At 41.5% G+C, this 19,148-nt stretch overlaps 1 protein-coding gene across 1 annotated transcript in view; it reads left to right on the top strand.

The window, feature by feature from the left end:
* Positions 1 to 19,148, top strand: part of slc8a4a (solute carrier family 8 member 4a) — a 108,698-nt gene that overhangs the window by 73,714 nt on the left and 15,836 nt on the right. The window contains exon 5 of the mRNA XM_072661596.1: positions 18,204 to 18,310. Coding sequence (XP_072517697.1) covers positions 18,204 to 18,310 — 107 coding nt within the window. The remainder of the gene's footprint in view (positions 1 to 18,203; positions 18,311 to 19,148) is intronic.

Genomic DNA, 19,148 nt, shown 5'->3' with positions numbered 1-19,148 from the left:
ACCACCCAGATTACTCGTCTGAGCCTCGCAGGGCTTGCGCAGGGCCTTTTTAAAATGCGCTTTATAGAATATTTCATACTGCAGATTCAGAAAACTGAGACATCTGCATGTGTTATTAGCATACAGTCCTACTGTGTTTGGGGTGGTGGGAGACTATATTACTCTCTTTTTATTTTACCATGAGATAAGTGATCACTCTCCGATACTGAATTATGAGGCCTTATCATCCACCATGCAGTATCATCCACCTCATTTTCAGAGGTTCTCCAAGCTTCATGAGGAAAAAGGAAAAAACGTTGCCTTCTGTCTTTTTTTTTTTTCTTTTAGATCCCTCACGCTGCAGAGAATCAGTGAGAAGCAGGAGGTACTGAGCAGACAGGCAGTTGATAGTTGGCTAGATGGAGCTCCAACAATGCTATTAGTGCTTGGTACCTTCACTGTTAAGTCTTTGCTCCTTCATGTTCCTTCTGTGTCTCACTGTCTCTCTCTTTCTTTCTCATTTCCCATCCGGCTGGCGCTCGCCCACGTGGTTTAAGTTAAAACAATTAGGGAATACAGAGGTGTGTGCCTCCAGTGCTGGGAAAGAGAGTGGTGCTGAAATTAATTACATTCTTCATCTTATCATACCTCACATCTCTCTCGTAGGCCTTCTGTAATTACGCGTCTTCCCTGTAACCGAGCTGATCCCCAAAGCCCCACGCACCTCTCTCTCTCTCTCTCTCTCTCTGTCTCTCTCTGTCTCTCCCTCTCTCGCTCAGTTTTCTCTCTTCTCCCTTCATGCCATCACTCTTTCTTAATAAGCATGTGCTATTGTTACGCCACAGATCTGGCTTGCACCGGCAAAACTTTTTTTTCCAGATGAAAAGCAATTCCTCATCCTGCAGCAGCCTCCGCTATGTCTTTGAAAGGGACACTTTTAAAAACTGGCAAAAACACTCTCTATGGGTGCTGTCCATCTCTCCTGAAGCTTTACACCTCCACATGTTTTCTCATCATGTTTATACAAAGGTGTAGCAAAATATATAGAAATGTTTCCAGTATTCCATTTTATTTACAGTAACTTACCGTAAATGCCGGAGACCTATTTGCATGCGCAAACATGCAACCCTTCCTCCCCCCAACTCCCCACTCCCGTGACCAAAGGCCTCTGTGCGGTTGAACTTTTTAGGACCCGCTGTGTTTGTCCCGCGCTTAATGGAGCATGACGGTTTGCAGCCTTGGAACGGCAAACAGCTAGTGACAGATTCAGGTGGCGTGAGGTAAACCGGTGACAAAGCAGTGATCAGGGTTGGGGGGGGGAGGTGCCGAAAGATGTCAGGTCGCCAAGATTTGGCTGACACAGATGAGGCTCCAGCACACCCCCCCTCCCCCCAACCTTTGTGGGAATGTGCAGTGTTAACATCCTGCCTTTGCTTGCGTTGCTTGCATCTTCGGATATGAAATATGAAATGTGCAGAGGACGAAAGAAGAAATGTCTTCTAAGGCTTTTTCTTGTAGTTCGGGTTCTTACAACAGAAAGTTGATGTGGGTAAATAGCCACGACGGATTGGGCAGTCATTATGGCTGGTGATGATAATCAAAAGGATTGACTATAGGATCCAATTAAACATTCTGACCCATGCTGTATTCTGGTCTAACCCAGGCTTGTGTGTAATCTGCCTTCTTTTCTAGAGGTCTTCAAATCTGCACCCTGAATCCAGTTTCCGTCAATAAGTCGTGAGAGGCAGGGTGTCATCACAATGGCAAATAGTGTGAAGCATAGATGTCATTTCCAGGAGGCCTCTCAGCATGATGTTGCAGGTTCGATTCCCTGTGATACCACAGTCACCCATGCCTGGGAGTCCCAGAGCGCATAAATTTGACCTCTGTCTCACTGGGTGGGTGAGATGGTCCTCCATCTCCCACTATTATTTAGCGGGATGCTTTCCAGCTGTCTTTTAGCTAAGGGAACAGAACTGGCAGTTAGCTCTCTTTTCTAAAAACATTGGCTGGCCTTATGTGATTCATAGGAAACACATGCTAGCCTTTACCCTCCCAGCTCTGGTAGCATAGTGTGATTGGAGGAGCTCTACACAGAGTTTAGATCTACATTGTTTATGTTATTATTTATATAGTTTATTTTTTCTCTCCCTCTAGTTCAAATTTATCTCACCACAACATGACCACGAGTGTTCTCTGGCACATATATATATATATATATATATATATATATATATATATATATATGCATAACCCTCTAAAATGGTTCTGTGTAGCACAAACATCCTTCCACTGTAGTTGACGAAACGTTATTCTGAACCTTTTTGCTCAGAGTGTTCATAGACAGTATGTAAATTCCGTCTGTGGCGTAACCTTGTTGTTTAGGGATGTCCCGATCCGATCCAGTGGTTTGGGATCGGAGCTGATGCAGGCATATTTTAAAAGATCCGGTATTGGCTATTTTTATTATTGGTATTATCTGGTATTGGCTATTAATGGACATTATTCCTAGTTGGCAGCAGAAAGGACATTCTCATATGGTAAATAGTTAGATATCTGAAGCGCTATAAAATGATTGCTGAAGCGTTCTGTTATACCAGCTGGAGAACCACGCTTCTTTCTTTGTTTTTAAACAAGCACTGAAAAGTGCATTCAGAACCAGGAGGAGGCTAACGCTAATGCTAATACATGCCATACATAATCATAGCACGTTCACCCACTTTAGGCCAAGATGTTACTCCTACATTTGAAAGTATGCTGATTGTATTTATTCAGTTACATCATTCATCATGAAATGTTTACACAATGTAAAGAGCTGGAGCTGGAGTTTGATTATGTCAGATTATGTCAAAAACAGCTACTATTTTTGATTACTTCATTATTATTATATGTGGTTGTGACAGCTAACACTATTACTTGATACACTATATGGACAAAAGAATTGGGACAACTGCTCATTTGTTGTTGTTTTTTTCTGAAATCAAGGGTAGTTTATCCTGCTTTTGTTGGCATAACGGCCTCTACTGTCCGGTTAGTGAGGTCAGGATGTTGGGTGATCACCACCTTCCACCTCCTTCCCAACTCCCCAACCCAAAAGTATTGGACGTAGCACCATCATTCCAGAGAACACAGTTCCACTGCTCCACAGCTCAATGCCGGAGGGCTTTCAACCCTTCTGGCCCATGCCTGGCATTAGGCATGGTGCCTATAGGTTCATGTTTATCTGCTCAGAGTGCTATTCTATTGGCAGTACTTCTCCACAGGGACTAGAAAAGCTGTATGTGTGCATTTTCACACCTGTGTCAGCAGCAACATTAGAAAGGGTGTCTACGCACATTTGGACATGCTCCTATAATGATAGATCCCTTTGTCCTCTTTAAATGTCCTTGTACACAATGCCACAAAAACCTAGACCCTGTTGCGGACTTTAGCAAAGGAATCAAGTGTGAAAACAGACTGTAACATGATTCACTTTCCTGTACTGTTTTCCTCCACTACTAGAAAAGCCTCCCCAGAGAGCTGTGTGAGTGGTGTGTAGATCTACCTGCGTTTTGTTTCCTTGCCCTCTGGCCAAGGCAACGCCACGGGTGCCCCAAAGCTGCTAATGTTAAGCCCTGCCAGTCTTAAGTGCTCTACGGTAGTGCAAGGCTGCCTCACAACTGCAACTTCTTCATTTCTTCTCTCAGAAAAGCCTCTTTCACCTTTAATGCATCTCCAGTGGCTGCATGTAGCACGAATAGCTACGCTAGTCACTTCTGCTCATTAAAACATGATGCTTAGTAGCCACACCGAAACCAAACAAAGCAGGAGCGCGACCGTGGCTTCAGGAAAGATTAGAGCCTAACGGGCCAGATGGAATCAATACTTGATGAATGAACAAAGATGCTCTAATCAGACCTACAAAGCAGCAGAGGAGAAAAAGCGAGCTGCTATCTAAAAGAAAAAAGAAGGACAAGCAAGAGACAGAAAGGGAAGAAACAGAGGCCATCTTGGCTTTCGTTTACTTTCATCTCAATTCCTATGGGACCGGAGCAGCTTTTCATCATCAGCAGTGAGAACGAAGAGGGAAGAAGAAAGAGGCAGGCTGATCCATAGCACATAGCAGCTTGCTACAGCAGTAGCTATCCAGAGCTGGGGCTGATCCAGCACTATTTTGCAGCGCCACTTCACGCAATCTGCCTCGTGACACCAAAGCCCTGAGAGGAAGCCGAGCCTGATGGCGGGCTTCTGTTTGAACCAGTCAAGAATGTATTAAACGAGTGGCTTCGCTAGGTCTGAGACCAGTTGAATCATTTCCTCTGCTTAATCATTCCTCTGTAATCTCTCATTAGCGCCTGGCACTCGATCTGAGCAGTTTGACAGCTCAGTTGAGTAATGACTTAGTTATGATATATATACCGCTAGACGATGCTTGCTTTGTAGATTTTGTATATTTATTCACTTATTAGGAGTAGCAACACTCCTCCAAACCGAATTCCTCATATCTATTTCAAGCCTTCTTCGTGCATCAAAACACTCATTATACACTGAAAATGAAGCTTTCTAAATGGTTCTTGGCATGGATCAACCAGTTCTAGGTCATTAAAAGGCCAAGATTGGTGAGATGTCTTTACACTCAAGGATATAAATGCATATAAATACACTCAGAAATCTGTTCATAATCACATTTCTGCAATCATCTGATTGTTCGAGTGGTCATTTAAACAGCATACTCTGATTTCTAAGATGAAAAGAACCCCTCCTCAGCTGTTAAGCACAGGGATGAATGGATCATGCTTTGGCTTGTGTTGCAGCCAGTGGTATAGGGAGCATTTGCTGGTAGAGAAAATAATGGATTCAGGGAAATACCAGCAAATTCTAGAAGCAAACATCAGATGACGGTAAAAAAATGATGAAAAAAAAATCATTAATATATATATTAAATGTATTGCTTTGTTGTTTTCCTTTCTGCATGCTAAAAGTGGTTCATCTTGCATCGCTAATGGAGAACCCTTTCTGCCACCTATATGTTTAAGAATATGAGCTGGTCTTAAATCAGCATTTCTCATTTTGTAAGCACTCTGTATTTGTGCTTCCCCTTTCCCCTGCTCCAGCACCTTAATGGATTTACTGTGTAGGGCCACTGCCAGACTTTCCCCATTAGCGTCCCTGTTAGCATCTCAGACATGCAGACCGGAGACGTCTTTCACAGCACGCACATGAAGAGCTGCTCTGTAGAGACAGAGGGAAGATGGAACGGAAGGGAACATAATGGCTTGAAATGAAGCAGTCAGTGAAAGTAATTTTCCTTTATTTAATTCTAATATGATACTGTAGTGTTTTTAAATATTTTGAAAGGTTTCTCACATTAAAAGGTTCTGACCTACAGAATGAAACTTTTTTTCAATCAAAAACTATTTATAATTTAGAGTATATTGACTATTTATAAATGGTAAAGAAGCAAAAACTGCATAATGATGAAAAACTATGCAGTGTGTTACAGTGTTTTGATTCACATTTAAAAACTAAACTATTTTAAGCAATTCTACCTGCTTCTTCTCCCCGTCCTTCTCCCAGTCCTACTTCTTTTTCACCATCTTTCTCTTTGTCCTGATCCGTCTCTTCCTCCTTCTCCCTGTCCAGCTCCTTCTCACCGCTTCTCTCTGTCCTATTCCTTCTCCCTCTTAGATTCCTTCTCGCTCCTTCTTTCTGTCCAACTCCTTTTCCCTGATCTACTCCTTCTTGTCTTTGTCTCCATGTTTAAGCAAACATTAGCAAATATTTACTGCAATGTTAAAAGCTTCTGATAAAATATGATATTTCAAATACACTGCCTGGCCAAAAAAAGTCACCACCTGGATTTAACTAATAGCCCCCACTGGTATAATTACTGCATTGGTGATTCTGTTTTGGCTGGATACAAGTTATTTAACCCTAACTGATGCAGTGAGTAGCTTCTCATTTGTTAAACAACCATGTTCGAAAGACACATCCTGTGGCCTGTAGAAAAGATGCTAATCTGTTTCAGAAGGGTTGTTGTTTGTTGGCATGCATCAAGCAGAGAAAACATCTAAGGAGATTGCTGAAACTACTAAAATCAGGTTACGAACTGTACAGTGCATCATTAAAAAGTGGAAGGACTGTGGGGAAACATCATCTTCAAGGAAGGAATGTGGTCTGAAAAAATCTTAAATGATCGTATTTGGTGAAATCAAATGATAGAAAAACAGCAGTAGAACTCAGGAATGTGTTTAATAGTGAAAGTAAGAGCATTTCCACATGCCCAATGTGAAGGGAACTCAAGGGATTGGGACTAAACAGCTGTTTAGCCTTAAGAAAAACTCTCGTCAGAGAGGCTTACCAGCAAAACGGCTTCAATTTGCTAGGGAGCATAAAAATTGGACTCTGGAGCAATGGGAGAAGGTCATGTGGTCTGATGAGTCCAGATTTACCCTCTACCCCGTTACCCTGTTCCATCAGGCCTAGTGTCTAACGTACAAGCCTGTGGGGGCACTGCTTTGATCTGGGGTTGCTGCAGTTGGTCAGGTCTAGGTTCAGCAACTTTATGTGCCCAAAGCATGAGGTCAGCTGGCTACCTGAATACTGAACGACCAGGTTATTCCATCAATGGATGTTTTCAGGATCTTCCCTGATGGCATGGGCTTGTTCCAAGATGACAAAGCCAGGATTCATCAGGGATTCAATTGTGAAAGAGTGGTTCAGGGAGTGGTTCAGCTTTTCACACATGGATTGACCACCAACAGTCCAGACCTGAACCCCATTGAGAATCTTCGGGATGTGCTGGAGAAGACTTTGCACAGTGGTCCAACTCTCCCATCATTAATACAAGTTCTGGACAGAAATCAATGTTGTGACATTGCAGAAGCTTGTGGAAACTTGGCCACAAAGCTAAAGGCAGTTAGAGTGTGTGACCTGTTTTTGGCCAGGCAGTGCATGTTTTCTGTGTGGACTGTAGCCGACTGTCTGTTGTGTGATTGTGCATTCTGTGTCTGCCCTCATTAGTGATCAGTAGTAGCAACATAAAGCTCAATCACCGATAATAAAGTCCTTTTAACTTGTGAATCTGTAAATCTTTGAGTCAGACATTCAATTCATTAAAATGAACAGTTCAAAAGAAGTGGCTCAGCGAGCTGAAAAAAGCCCATCACTACTATCTACCTGTCTGTCTGCCTGTTTTGCAATCCTTTGTCTTTTGCAGTACCTATCACTCTCCTTTTCCTTTAATCAGTTTGTATTTTCTGCCTCTCTCTGTTTTTTATTCCCTACAGCCATTCCACATCTGCCTCTGCTTCCATCTCCATCTATATGTGTCACTCCAGAATTTCCCACACTTGCAGTTTCTCCCCTTCCCCCTCTCCCTCCCCAGTCTCATGAATTTGTTATAAAGAACAGAGAACTGTGTGTGTTGGAGGAGGGAGTGAGAGAGAGATTGCTCTAAAGCTGATAGATTCACACCTTTGATATCATGTATTTCCTTGTGTCTGGTTCTCTCTGTTGTTCCATAAATTTCATGTGATTTATGTCTTTAAGTGGAGTATCCTGATCTCTCTATCCTCTCACTCTTTTTCTCTGTGTCCCCCCTTGTCTCTTTTTCTCGCTCACTTATTTTATTTCTGTTGTCCCTCCCTCTGTTTCCCTCTCTCTCTCTCTCTCTCTCTCTCCTTCTCTCTCTCTCTCTCTCTCTCTCTCCTTCTCTCTCTCTCTTTGTCCCTTTTTCACTTTCTCACTCTCCCTCACTCACTCTCTGTCTGTCTATCTCTTTCTCTCCCTCTCCCTCTCTCTCTCTTTGTCCTTTTTTTCTTTCTCTCTCCCTCACTTACTCTCTGTCTCTCTTTCTCTATCTCTCTCTCTCTCTCTATCTCTCGCCTAAGGCCTTGACTTTTATCAGTGTGTGCTGGTTTGCTACCTGTTGCCATGCCAACACTATAATTTGTGTGTGTACGCTGTGTGCAGTAGAATGGAGTGAACCCCCGCACACCCTCTCTCTCCCTCTCTCTCTCTCTCTCTCTCTCTCTCTCTCTCTCTCTCTCTCTCTCCCCCCCTCTCTCTCTCTTGTGGGCCTGTATCTTCTCTCACCTGTGCCAAAGTACAGTGTGCTCTTAATGACTCAGGGCTTTTAATATTCACCCTCCTCCTATCATCATCATCATCATCATCAGCAGCAGCAGCAGCAGCATAGCCCACTCAGTCTATATATAAACACAGCCCTCTCTGCATAGCCCTGCCACGTTCCAGCACTGCTGTCTTTTCCTTCTTTCCTCTCTGTTTCTTTTGCTTCTTATTCATGACTTAATGCCCTGTGTGTGTGTGTGTGTGTCTGTGTGTCTGTGTTTATGTGAGTGTTAGCTCCCCTGGGTAGGTGAATGGATTTGCGAGAGTGTAAGTGTGTGTGTGTGTTTGTGTTCACACCTCATTAAGATCCTATTTTTTATTTAGTGCATGCCTACACACATACACACACACACACACACACACACAGAAAAAGGTTTTTTAGGGGTTAGCTAGTATTTGCCTCAGTGATTAATGGTGCCAGTTATTACCTGAGGCCGCAGCGTGAGGTTGAGGCACGCGTGTAATGAGATGGTACAAATTCGCCTGCCTCTTTCCAGGCCTAATCGTTTCCTCCATCCACTCATCATCTCCATCTGCCTTTGTGTGTGTGAGGGGGGCTCCATGTGTGTTTGGGTATGACATGGAAACCATCCATGAGTTTGGCCCCCATCCCTTTTTTCAGTTGGCCCATCCATGCTCCGACCCACAAAAGCGTCCATAGTAACTGTTGGCCAGGTTATAAAGAACAGTGGCAGATGTTGTCAGATCACATAAATGATTGTTTTGCTGCAAAACCTGATTATGTTTCAGACTTTCTGCTTAAGAAATCTGAATTTCTAATTCCTTCAGCAAGTCCAGATCGCGAGGCAGGATCACATCCCCACATTCCCCCTCTACCACCACCATGTTTAAATATTAGAATGATGGTTCTACTGTAAAATGCAGTATTTGCTTTACACTGAGGCCTGGTTTATTCAGATTATTTGTATAGCACTTTTACAATTACAGCTTTACAGTAATCCAGTAAAAGGACAAGAGATCAACTAAACATAAAACACAACCATAAAGACCCCCCGTGACCAAGCATCACTCCCTCATCACAAACCTTTCAGAAGACTCATCCTCCACTGGTCAACTACTTATTAAGTACATATAGTCACAATATAATGTAATCAATATAATCATTGTAGTGATGATAAGAATAATGAAAGTAATGAAGCAGGAGAGCCCGGCGGTCAGTCTGGTGGATGGGTATCTGGTCTGGACAAGTCATTAACTCGGAAAAGGTAAGGAGATTGATTCTGAAGAGGTGATTCTGAGTGGGTTTCTGGAGTACAGAAAATGTGAACAGTATCTAAGTGAGTCTGACAACTCCAGCTGATCTGACTATAACAACCTCACTAAAAGGAGAGAGCCAGAAGGTAACACAGACATGGGAGCACCCTGAAATGCTGGCATACCTCTGCTCCACTGTCCACAAACCTGAGTGATTGTGTGCAGTGGGACAACATCACTTGCAGCTCAGTTTACCACAATTCCTGGTATCCAAAAAACCCTGGATCTTCAAACTTTTCTTAGACATGAAGACCCATCTTATCTGGAAGGTTATTCTGGAGCTGAGGGGTTTTGTAAGAAAAGGCTCTTCCCCCTGCTAAGGCTTTCTGCAGTCTGGGAACTACTGAGTTGTTCACGCCACGTTGTGTCTTTTGCATAACTTCCCAGATGCCCCTGCAGACATTTTGGCAGGTCGGACAATACCAGGAAGATTCACTACCATTCCTGATCTTCTCCATCAATAGATAATGGCTGTCACTGTGATGTGGTGATGGTCTAGAACCTTAGAAATGCTTCATAGGGACATTTGAACTAATAAGTGCTTTTACCTGCTGTTCTGGGGTACAGTTTGTTGTTGCTGCATTACATTTACAACAAGGCTCTGAGCTTAGCTAATGTGAAGTTGGGCTCTTATTTAAACTTTTCATTCCACATTAAATAATTAATCAGTGACGTTCTGAAATGTACACAGGGTAACTGCTGTACTATTTAAGGTGGAATGGAGAGTTAGAACTAGAAGCCAACTTTAGCCTTTTTTGGCTGCTAACTGGTAACATCACCGCACTTATCAGTTCATATAAAGATTGTTTTTGTTTTATTCTCTGAATTAAGGTCACAAATGAACACTGTTTAGGATAGTTAAAAAAAAAAGAAGTTACTCAGTGTGGCTGCCGAGAATCGTGTCTGTCAAAATGTTACTATGTTACTCTAAGAGATACTCTGCCCTAAATCAGAAATTCTAAGTCAGAAATTCTTTCTCTTTCATATTTCCTGTAAAAACAAATTGTTCTGGTGCTTGAAATGGGATTACCAGAGTCTCAGCTTCACAAAAGCAGTGAAATAAGTGAATTAAATCGTATATAAACAACGAGAGGCAGAAGACCATTGGTCAGTTTCACTCAAAATCATAGACAGATGCACAAATCCACCAGTTACAGACAAGAGGTTGACGACGGACACGCAAATCTAGCTGTTAGACACAGCAAAAAGCAGAAGAGACAAGCATCTCGAACCCCTTATCACAGCCTCGTAACTCTGGATGTGAGTCATGTACAATCTGGCAATAGATGCAATGGAAAGGATGCGCTCTACAGATTCAGGAAATGTTGAAATGAACCATATTTCCACGCTGAATTATCACAAAGATATTAATAGAAACATCAAGGAACATCGGATTTGACACACTGGCGTGTACGTACACTCCAGGGGATGAAATAAATGGGTTAATATAGTTTAATAGTGTTTGATAAGGTTCTCTTTGTTTAATATTGCATTGAGTTTGAAGATCTAAATGCATTTACTGAGACAAATATTTAACAATAAAGAAAATCAAGAAGGAGCAAACACAGCAGTGAACAAACATTCACAAAGGCGTTTAACAAAGTCGTCCATAACAGTTTCTCATCATGCGGAGTGGGATTTTTGCCAGTATTCCTTAAAGCTTGTCTAACTTAGCAGCAGTTGTTGCTGGGCGGAGCATAGCAGGGCTGTGTTTAGTTACATCACGTCAAAGCAGGCTTATAATGAGTCATGGAGTCGAATGGTGCTGCTGTTCAACACCGCGTAGACACAAATTAATTGGGTCACCGGAATGTAGTCAAAAGAACTAGCGAGTGAGGGGTGAGGAGAAAAGAGCGCGCGAGAGAGATAAGAGGGTGTTTGTCTGGGGAGGTGAGGGAGTGTAATCTTGTGTGAGAAATGGAGTGGACTAATAAAGGAAGAACACGTTAGGGTGGATTTAATTACACACACATTGGGCTGGTGAGTGATGGTGGGGGAAGGGTCGAGTGGTGTGAAGAAGGAGAAAGGACAAAGAACAGATTAGGACTAATGTTTTAATAAAGGATTACAGTACGGAAGTCAAGCAAGAGACTGGAGTGGAAGGAAGGAGTGTTAGGAGGACAAAAGCAACATAACGTGTGTGTGTGTACTTGGAACAGGAGTGTTTGCGCATGCCTAAACTAAAATGAGCAGATTTCCCCAAACTGCCTGTGCCCTGCCTCTCTTCATTATTCATAGGCTTTAATTATCAATGTTCCGCACACCCGCAGCCCACTGTGGCCCTCCTTCCTCTCCTCTTCCTTGCCTTTCTCTTTGTGTTACAGACAGTGCAGCCTTTCCACTTGTTGTTTTTCTCTCCTCCACTCGTTTCTGCTCTTTTCCAACCTTTAGCTCAGGTACCTATGCTGTTGACTGTGTGTGTGAGTGTGTTCGCCATCCACACATGCAGTCGTGTCACAGATTTAAGTCTGTGACCACACAACAATGTGATTTGATTTCACTATGCTTCTTTAGGCTGGCTTTACACTGTTGAAACTGCATATATATATGATATGAATGATGGATGGTGCTCCATCCAGGACATTTGGATGAGTTGGAGAGTTGGGGAGTTAGGGATGAGGTGTATGTTGATCATTCAACATCCTGACCTTACCAATGCTTTTTTTGCTGAATGCAGTCAAATCCTCACAGCAACACTCCACAATCTAGTAGAATGTTTTCCCTGGACAGTTTAGACAGTTGCTCCAACAAAAGCAGGATGACCTCTTTTTTCTATACCTTTTTTTCCTGATTTTAGAAGAAATAATGAATAAGCAGGTGTCCCAATACTTTTGTCTACATAGTGTACACAATAGCATATAGTGGGACGATTCATCTCAAATATACACTTAAATAAAGGCTTCTTCAAGTGATACCATAGAAGAACCACCTTTGGTTCCAGGAAGAACTACTCTGTTTCTTAGAAATGGTGAAGAACCTGTAATAATATTATAATAATATTGTTACCATATATATATATAGAATATAATATATACTATTATGATAATAATAGATAATACTAATAATGATAATAATAATAATAATAATAACTGCAAGTTTGTTATAAAGTCAGAGGATCTCAGAGGGGTGTCCAATACATTTGAATGAGTAAATTTGAATTTGATTAATAATGTCAGTGCCTTGCGAAAACCTTGCATCTACATTTTCATCACAGAATATGAGAATTTTGTAGATGCAAGGTTTTTGTGTGAAATTACATAAAATGTACAAATTCAGTGCATCCCTTTTAGGAATGTCATGATACTTCCAGTGCCAAAAAATATCAGTATATCAGAATTTTTTAACATCATAATAAAATTACCTGAAATGTTTATTTTGGCCCAAAAAACGAGTCATATTAAATCAAATCCAATCCAAATCAAAATTATACTTGAAGTGATGCCATCAGATGCAAAGGGCAGAACCGCTAAAATTATGTTGCATGTTGGGACACGGCCCTACATGTGGGGTTCTAGTTGATTCGTATTTTAATTTTCTGTTTTCATTGATCACATTTCTATGTAAATGAAATCTTAATAAGTACATGAAATGTGAAGTGACAAAAGAGTAGTTTCTGAGCCAAAAATAACATTTAGTAGGACATTGCAATTCAAAGAAATATATTCATCACTTTCAGGGACAGGGCTGGACATAATTGAGATCTGTGAAAGGATAAAAGAAAAAGGCATGAGCTGCAGAAGGGCAGAGGAATGTTTTTAGGGGTTTGGCTGGTTATTCAGTTTAATAAAAAAAAGGTGACTTTAAAGATGAGAAGTGTTATTACAAGAAGTCAATGCATGTAGAGTTTATTGTGTGTTCTAGATAGCAGAACAAAGTAGCAGCCCACTGAACAAGGCAATAGAGCGCCAGATTTGCACAGTAAATAGGGAGCATTTAGACTTAAAGGAGCATGAAAAGATCAAGAAACACAACTTCCACTGGTTAAGGCAGTAAACAAAAACAACACTGGAGCTTTTTTTTTAGCCTTTAGTGAGATGTTAAGGAGAAACGTTGAAGTAATGGGGCATTAAAGAGATACGTGGAGTAATGGGATGTGAATAAGATGTGGAGTAATTGGGTTTAGAGAAGATAGGGTGGAGTAATGGGATGCTAAGCAGACAGGGTGGAGTAAGTGGATGCTGAGGAGATGGGGTGGAGTTTTAAGGTGTTAAGAAAATAAAGGTGAAGTAGTGGGATATTGAGGAGATGAGGTGGAGTTTTAAGGTGTTAAGAAAATAAAGGTGAAGTAATGGGACATTGAGGAGATGGGGTGGAGTTTTAAGGTGTTAAGGAAATGAGAGTGGAGTAATGTAACGTTAAGAAGATGGGGTGAAGTAATGGGACACTGAGGAGATGGGGTGAAGTAATGGGACGCTGAGGAGATTGGGGTCTCCTCAACATTACTCCACCCAGTCTGATGAGAAATGGGGTGGAGTTTTTGGGGGCGTTGAGGAAATTGGGGTGGAGTAATTGGGGCTGAAGAAAAATGCATCTGTGTGTACATGTGTGTGCACACCCATCCACACTCGCAATTCTGTGGTGCATTATGAGTTCACATGAAAGCACAATTGCCAATATACTCTAGTGCCCCTTTCCAAACCTGTCGCATTGTGCAGGGAATAAAAATAGCATCTACTGTCCTTCCCTGCTCGTTCTGCTCTCTCTCACTCCAGACCACTGTAATAATTCATGAGCATTGTTCAAACAAGCAGGTTTGAGCATGCATGGTCTCCTGCATCATAGTTGAATGTTCTGCATGAGGGCTTTGTCTTTCTGTTCCTTTCCACACATTTCTCTGCTTCTCTCTCTCTCCCGTTTGCTACAGTAAACAGCCCACTGGGCTAAATTGCATTGAGACGGTGCTTATTAGCCATCACTGATGATCAGCTACAGCCAGGGGCTTGTATGAAGCTCCACAGGAGACTACAGCAACTCAGAGAGTAGACGTGTTATACTCCCAGCCTTGTTATGCTGAAAAACTAAACACAACCAGTGGAGCAGTGAGAAATGAGTGAAACAGGCTGTTCTACACATGCAGGTGGTGCTGTAGAGCCTGCTGTGTCTCCTCACTACGAACATTCTCCAGCTTTTATGTGAAGAGGGTACCCTAAAGAAGATAACTTTCACTTTACTGCCATCTGTATCCATTACAGACAAACAGACAAATGGATGCCAGCAGAGAGGCAGAGAGATGAGCTAACTCACTAGCTTTTGTCTTTGCTGACTGGCTTAGCTTTAACTCGCCAGTTTCTCTGACTGAACAGAGGCAGTGGGGCTCAGGTAGTTCAGCTGTTATAGCTGTGTGGGTGGAACACACTTCATCAGACCAGTTCAGATGTTATTGCCCTCATGACTAAGATAACACAGAAAATCTAATTGTACTTAGTGACATAATAACACACATAACATAAAAACTACAGAAACTTGGGGACACATTTTAAGCCAAAGTAACTAAAAAATGAATAGTTGAGATACACACACATTTGATTTGTGTAAGATCAACTTCTAGGCCTATTTGAGTTAAGGTGAACTTATTCAATTGTGTTAGATTGATTGAGTGACCTTGTAATACCCACACATTTCTCTTTGGCTCCTGGCACCATCTGTTTGCATACAAGGCATGTCTTCCCCCCTCACTTACCATCAGTATGTAGTGAAGAAATTGTTAAGATGTCAGTTATTAGAAGTCAGTTAATATATGTCATATTAACTGGCAATAACCCAACAAACACGCTCACATTGGTGGAACGTGGGCATGGGCTCTGAGTGGGTTTGCAAATTGTTTGTTACTGGGTCCCGGTTGGGCTTCCCAGCTCTGATGCCATGGCTACGAGACCCCTGTACCGGCCAGGATAACACTGAAGTGATCGGTGAGAGGCCAGTTTTGCTTTCTCGCTCTCCAGCTGCTGATGGCAAGCAGCATGACCCGGCATTTGACCATGGTTAAATGAACACAGTGACACACACAACATCATTATTTAAATATGGACGTTTTTTTTCCCTTCTCTTGTAAAGCTGCTTTTCTGGAGATTTCACTCTTGCCGAACCCTGGTTGGTTTTCACTCTTGGTGCGGTTCATTTTGGCAGATGTGAATATAGTAATCAAGCTCCGATGCAGGCCATAACAACTGCACCGAGACCCATGAGAAGAGGTGGTCTCAGTCTGGTCCCAATTAAACTAAACGGCTCCCATAGCCAGGTGATAACCTGGTATACTGCCCAGATAATTACTACAGCTATGAACAAATGCCATTTCTGCTAGTCCAGAACACAGGATCTTCTTCCTGCAATGATGTTCTAGCTCCCGCCCCAGACAGGTCTGACCAGTAAGCAGAGAGAATGTTCTCACATGGTTTGTTGTGATGCATTTTTATGTGCTTGAAAGGGAAAACGCTCTAAGTTTACAACCTCATTAACTGATTGAGACCAGAGGAAACAAACTATATGTGTGGAAAGGCCATAAAAAATCTCCTTAACTACATTATATTGATAATTTCAACTTAATTAAGAAATGAAAAGAAGATATACATGCTGTAAATGTCATCATTACTATCTTATTCTAATTAGACCTTATTCTAACCTGTGCGTTTTCTCTGAATTTTTATCCAAGTGTAGAATTTGTTGTAAATGACCTGGAATGGGAGTTGAACTGTGAGTGTCAGCTCTTGTCTTTCTTAGAAAAGGAAACTTGTCCAAAACATTTACATTTACATTAAACTCATTTAGCAGACGCTCTTATCCAGAGCGACTTACAAAAGTGCTTTGCTATTTACCCAAGAAAGAAACCTTAGCTAGTTAGAATAGACTAATAATTCAAAGATACCTCTAAGCTTAGATACTACTAAACACAGCGAGCGACTCTGCCGTTTGGACACCCAGGGGAAGTTCGTTCCACCACTTTGGTGCCTGGACAGAAAAAAGCCTGGATGCTTGTCTTCTGTGGATTTTGAGGGATGGCGGGTCGAGCCGAGCCGTACTTGAAGCTGAAAGGTCTCTTGGTGTAGATCGGCTTTTGACCATCGCCATCAAGTATGGAGGGGCTGGTCCGTTCTTTGCTTTGTAGGCCAGCGTCAAGGTTTTGAATCTGGACAAAAGACAAGAGTCAGGCAGGCTGTACAGCTCATGTTGTGCTGCTGCTTTAGTGTAACTGGTAACTAATGTACTGTTAGGCAGAGTAATCAGGGCTGTCTGCTTAGTTTACTTATATTATATGGTTAGCTAACACTGTTGGTCTATATTAACAAGTCTTCTTAAATATGAAAAATGTCTCCTTCAGGTGATTTTCCAGTGATTTACCACTGGTTTACCAGTTTTAGATGGTATACAGCCTATATAAGAAATAATTTTGTGGAATTTCAGACAGTTTAATTGTAGATGTGGCTTTCCAAGTTCATTATCACTGGCATTATTATGATATATTTTTAACACAGAACTTCAGTTTTTGTGCTGTTTATGAATAAGTAAGAGGAGCAAATATGCATAATAGGCTGCATAGTTTCTGATGTATGATATACAGAATTGTGCATTGGCAGTGTAATTGGAAAGTCTCTCAGTTTTTGTTGCCGTGACTGAGGTTAAAGTGCAGAATGTCAGCTTTAATTTGAGTCTATTCAGATCTGTATTGGCCATTTAGTGGAATCACAGATTCTTTTTATATATTCCCTCCAATGCCAGGGACTATAATTAACCAGACTAATGAACATAATCATGAATAAATTAGTCATGTTTCATACTTGTCAAAGCAACAAGGAACATAAAAGAGAGCCAGGATAGGAAATGTTGTGGCACTGCCCAATTACTTATGGGCCAACATCATCTAATATATTATCTCCAGCTAAGAGAAAAGCTTTAGTAATACTGGATGATGATGATCTGATTAAAACTAATATGTACATATGTATGTGTTTCTAATGAGGAATAATATAACTACAGCAATTGTTCATGTAATATGATGATTTGTGCATCCGTGCACAAGGTCAAGGTGGTTAAAAGCTGGTCATCCAGATCACAACATTACCCTATGCTGGTCAGGTAGCTGGTTAACCAGCTCTTAACCAGCTTAGTATATGTTGCATTTGACCCTGATAATGCTGATCAACCAGCGTATCCATGCTGGTCGACCAGCCTGGTCTTGCTGGTCATTCCAGTCATCCAGAGTGGTCTTGCTGATCATGCTGGTTGACCAGCTTGGTCTTGCTGGTCATGCTGCTCAACCACCTTGCTTATGCTGGCCGTGCTGTTCAACCAGTGTGGTCTTGCTGGTCATACTGGTTGTTTGCCTTGGTCAGGTACGCATGTATATAAGCTAAACCCTCAAACTCCAACAAAATACCCTATGCTGATCAAGAGCTAAGCTGGTCAACCATTTTAACCAGCCTAAGCAGCTTAAGCTGGTCAGGCTTTTTCTCCGCAGGGATGTTGAATAACGTAAATAGAATCAGCTTGATCTGATCACAGAGGATGAAGAAGATCAGCTAGGATAGCATTCACTACCTCCCAGCCAATTGAACAACGGCCGGAGTATTTCTAATCATCCCAGCAAATAGCACACCATGGTATTTCACATTTCATCACCATGCACCGTTCCACACAGTGATATTCACATTTGTTAAGGTTTATTATGCCTTAATAGAAAAATGTGCACATTGGAAAATGTACAGCGGAAGGTCTTTGATCCTCTTGCAGTTCATTTTAAAGTCAATGGGGTGTAATCCTGCACTTTCCTGGCTCATTTAAGGTAGTTTCTCTCTTCCTCTGTTCTGTCATTCATGGCTGTCCTCTGTCTCTGTCCCTCACAGGAAGATCTTGGAGGTGAAAATCATTGATGACGAGGAGTATGAGAAGAACAAGACTTTCACCATCCATCTTGGGGAGCCTGTGCTGCTGGAGATTGGACAGAAGCATGGTCAGGAAAAGTTATTTTTGGAGCTGATCCTGGATTGGCTTCCTGTATTTAAAAAAAAATACCTTTAACAATTACAAAAAACAACAAAACTGATTATAGATCAGCAGAAATAGAAAGCAAATGCTTTACTCTCTCCTTGTCAGCACAAGCTGGTACCCCTATTAAAGCCTGTATTACTAGAATGTATTTCCGCCTCTAATGTTAGGAACAAGTGTGGGAAGTAAAAGGGAATAGTGCTGTGTTATCAGCCCATCAAATAGAATTTATTGTATCGTGGTGTGTACTGGGCAAATCCCAAAACCAGTTAACTACAAATAGCTTTACACCCACAAGACAAATGATTCTATTCATGCCCATAACGTAATTTAATTTCTGTTGTATATAGTTTTATCGACTTCAAGCAAGCAGAGAACACACACAGACCAATGGAAACATTAAATGTATTATCAATCAGAAGATTTAAGTTAAATAATACAAAATGCTATGAAAAGGTGTTTGTCCCCTGTCTGAATTCCATCACACTACCACCACCATGCTTTACAGTTGTAATTTGGCTCTTATTTTGGAAAGTTGTGTTAGGATCTGTCATGTCAGGCAAAAGGCTACACTTTAGATTTATCTGTCTCAGGAGGATCATTTAGAGATCATATGAGATATTCACCAACAACCTTTGTGTCAGTTTGCGTTTATACTACTTCAGTCCACTGTAAAATCATATTAAATGGCACTGTATATGCAAACGTTTTAACTGTTTGCAATAAACCAATCAAACAAGAGCAATTTAAATAGCTCAACACAACAAATAGAACAAGTGCTTTCTCCACATTCACACAAAATG

The sequence above is a fragment of the Salminus brasiliensis genome, chromosome 18 (assembly GCF_030463535.1).
Source record: "Salminus brasiliensis chromosome 18, fSalBra1.hap2, whole genome shotgun sequence".
In the NCBI taxonomy this organism is placed as follows: Eukaryota; Metazoa; Chordata; class Actinopteri; order Characiformes; family Bryconidae; genus Salminus; species Salminus brasiliensis.
Note: the sequence above shows the minus strand (reverse complement) of the source record. Positions and strands in the feature narration are given on the sequence as shown.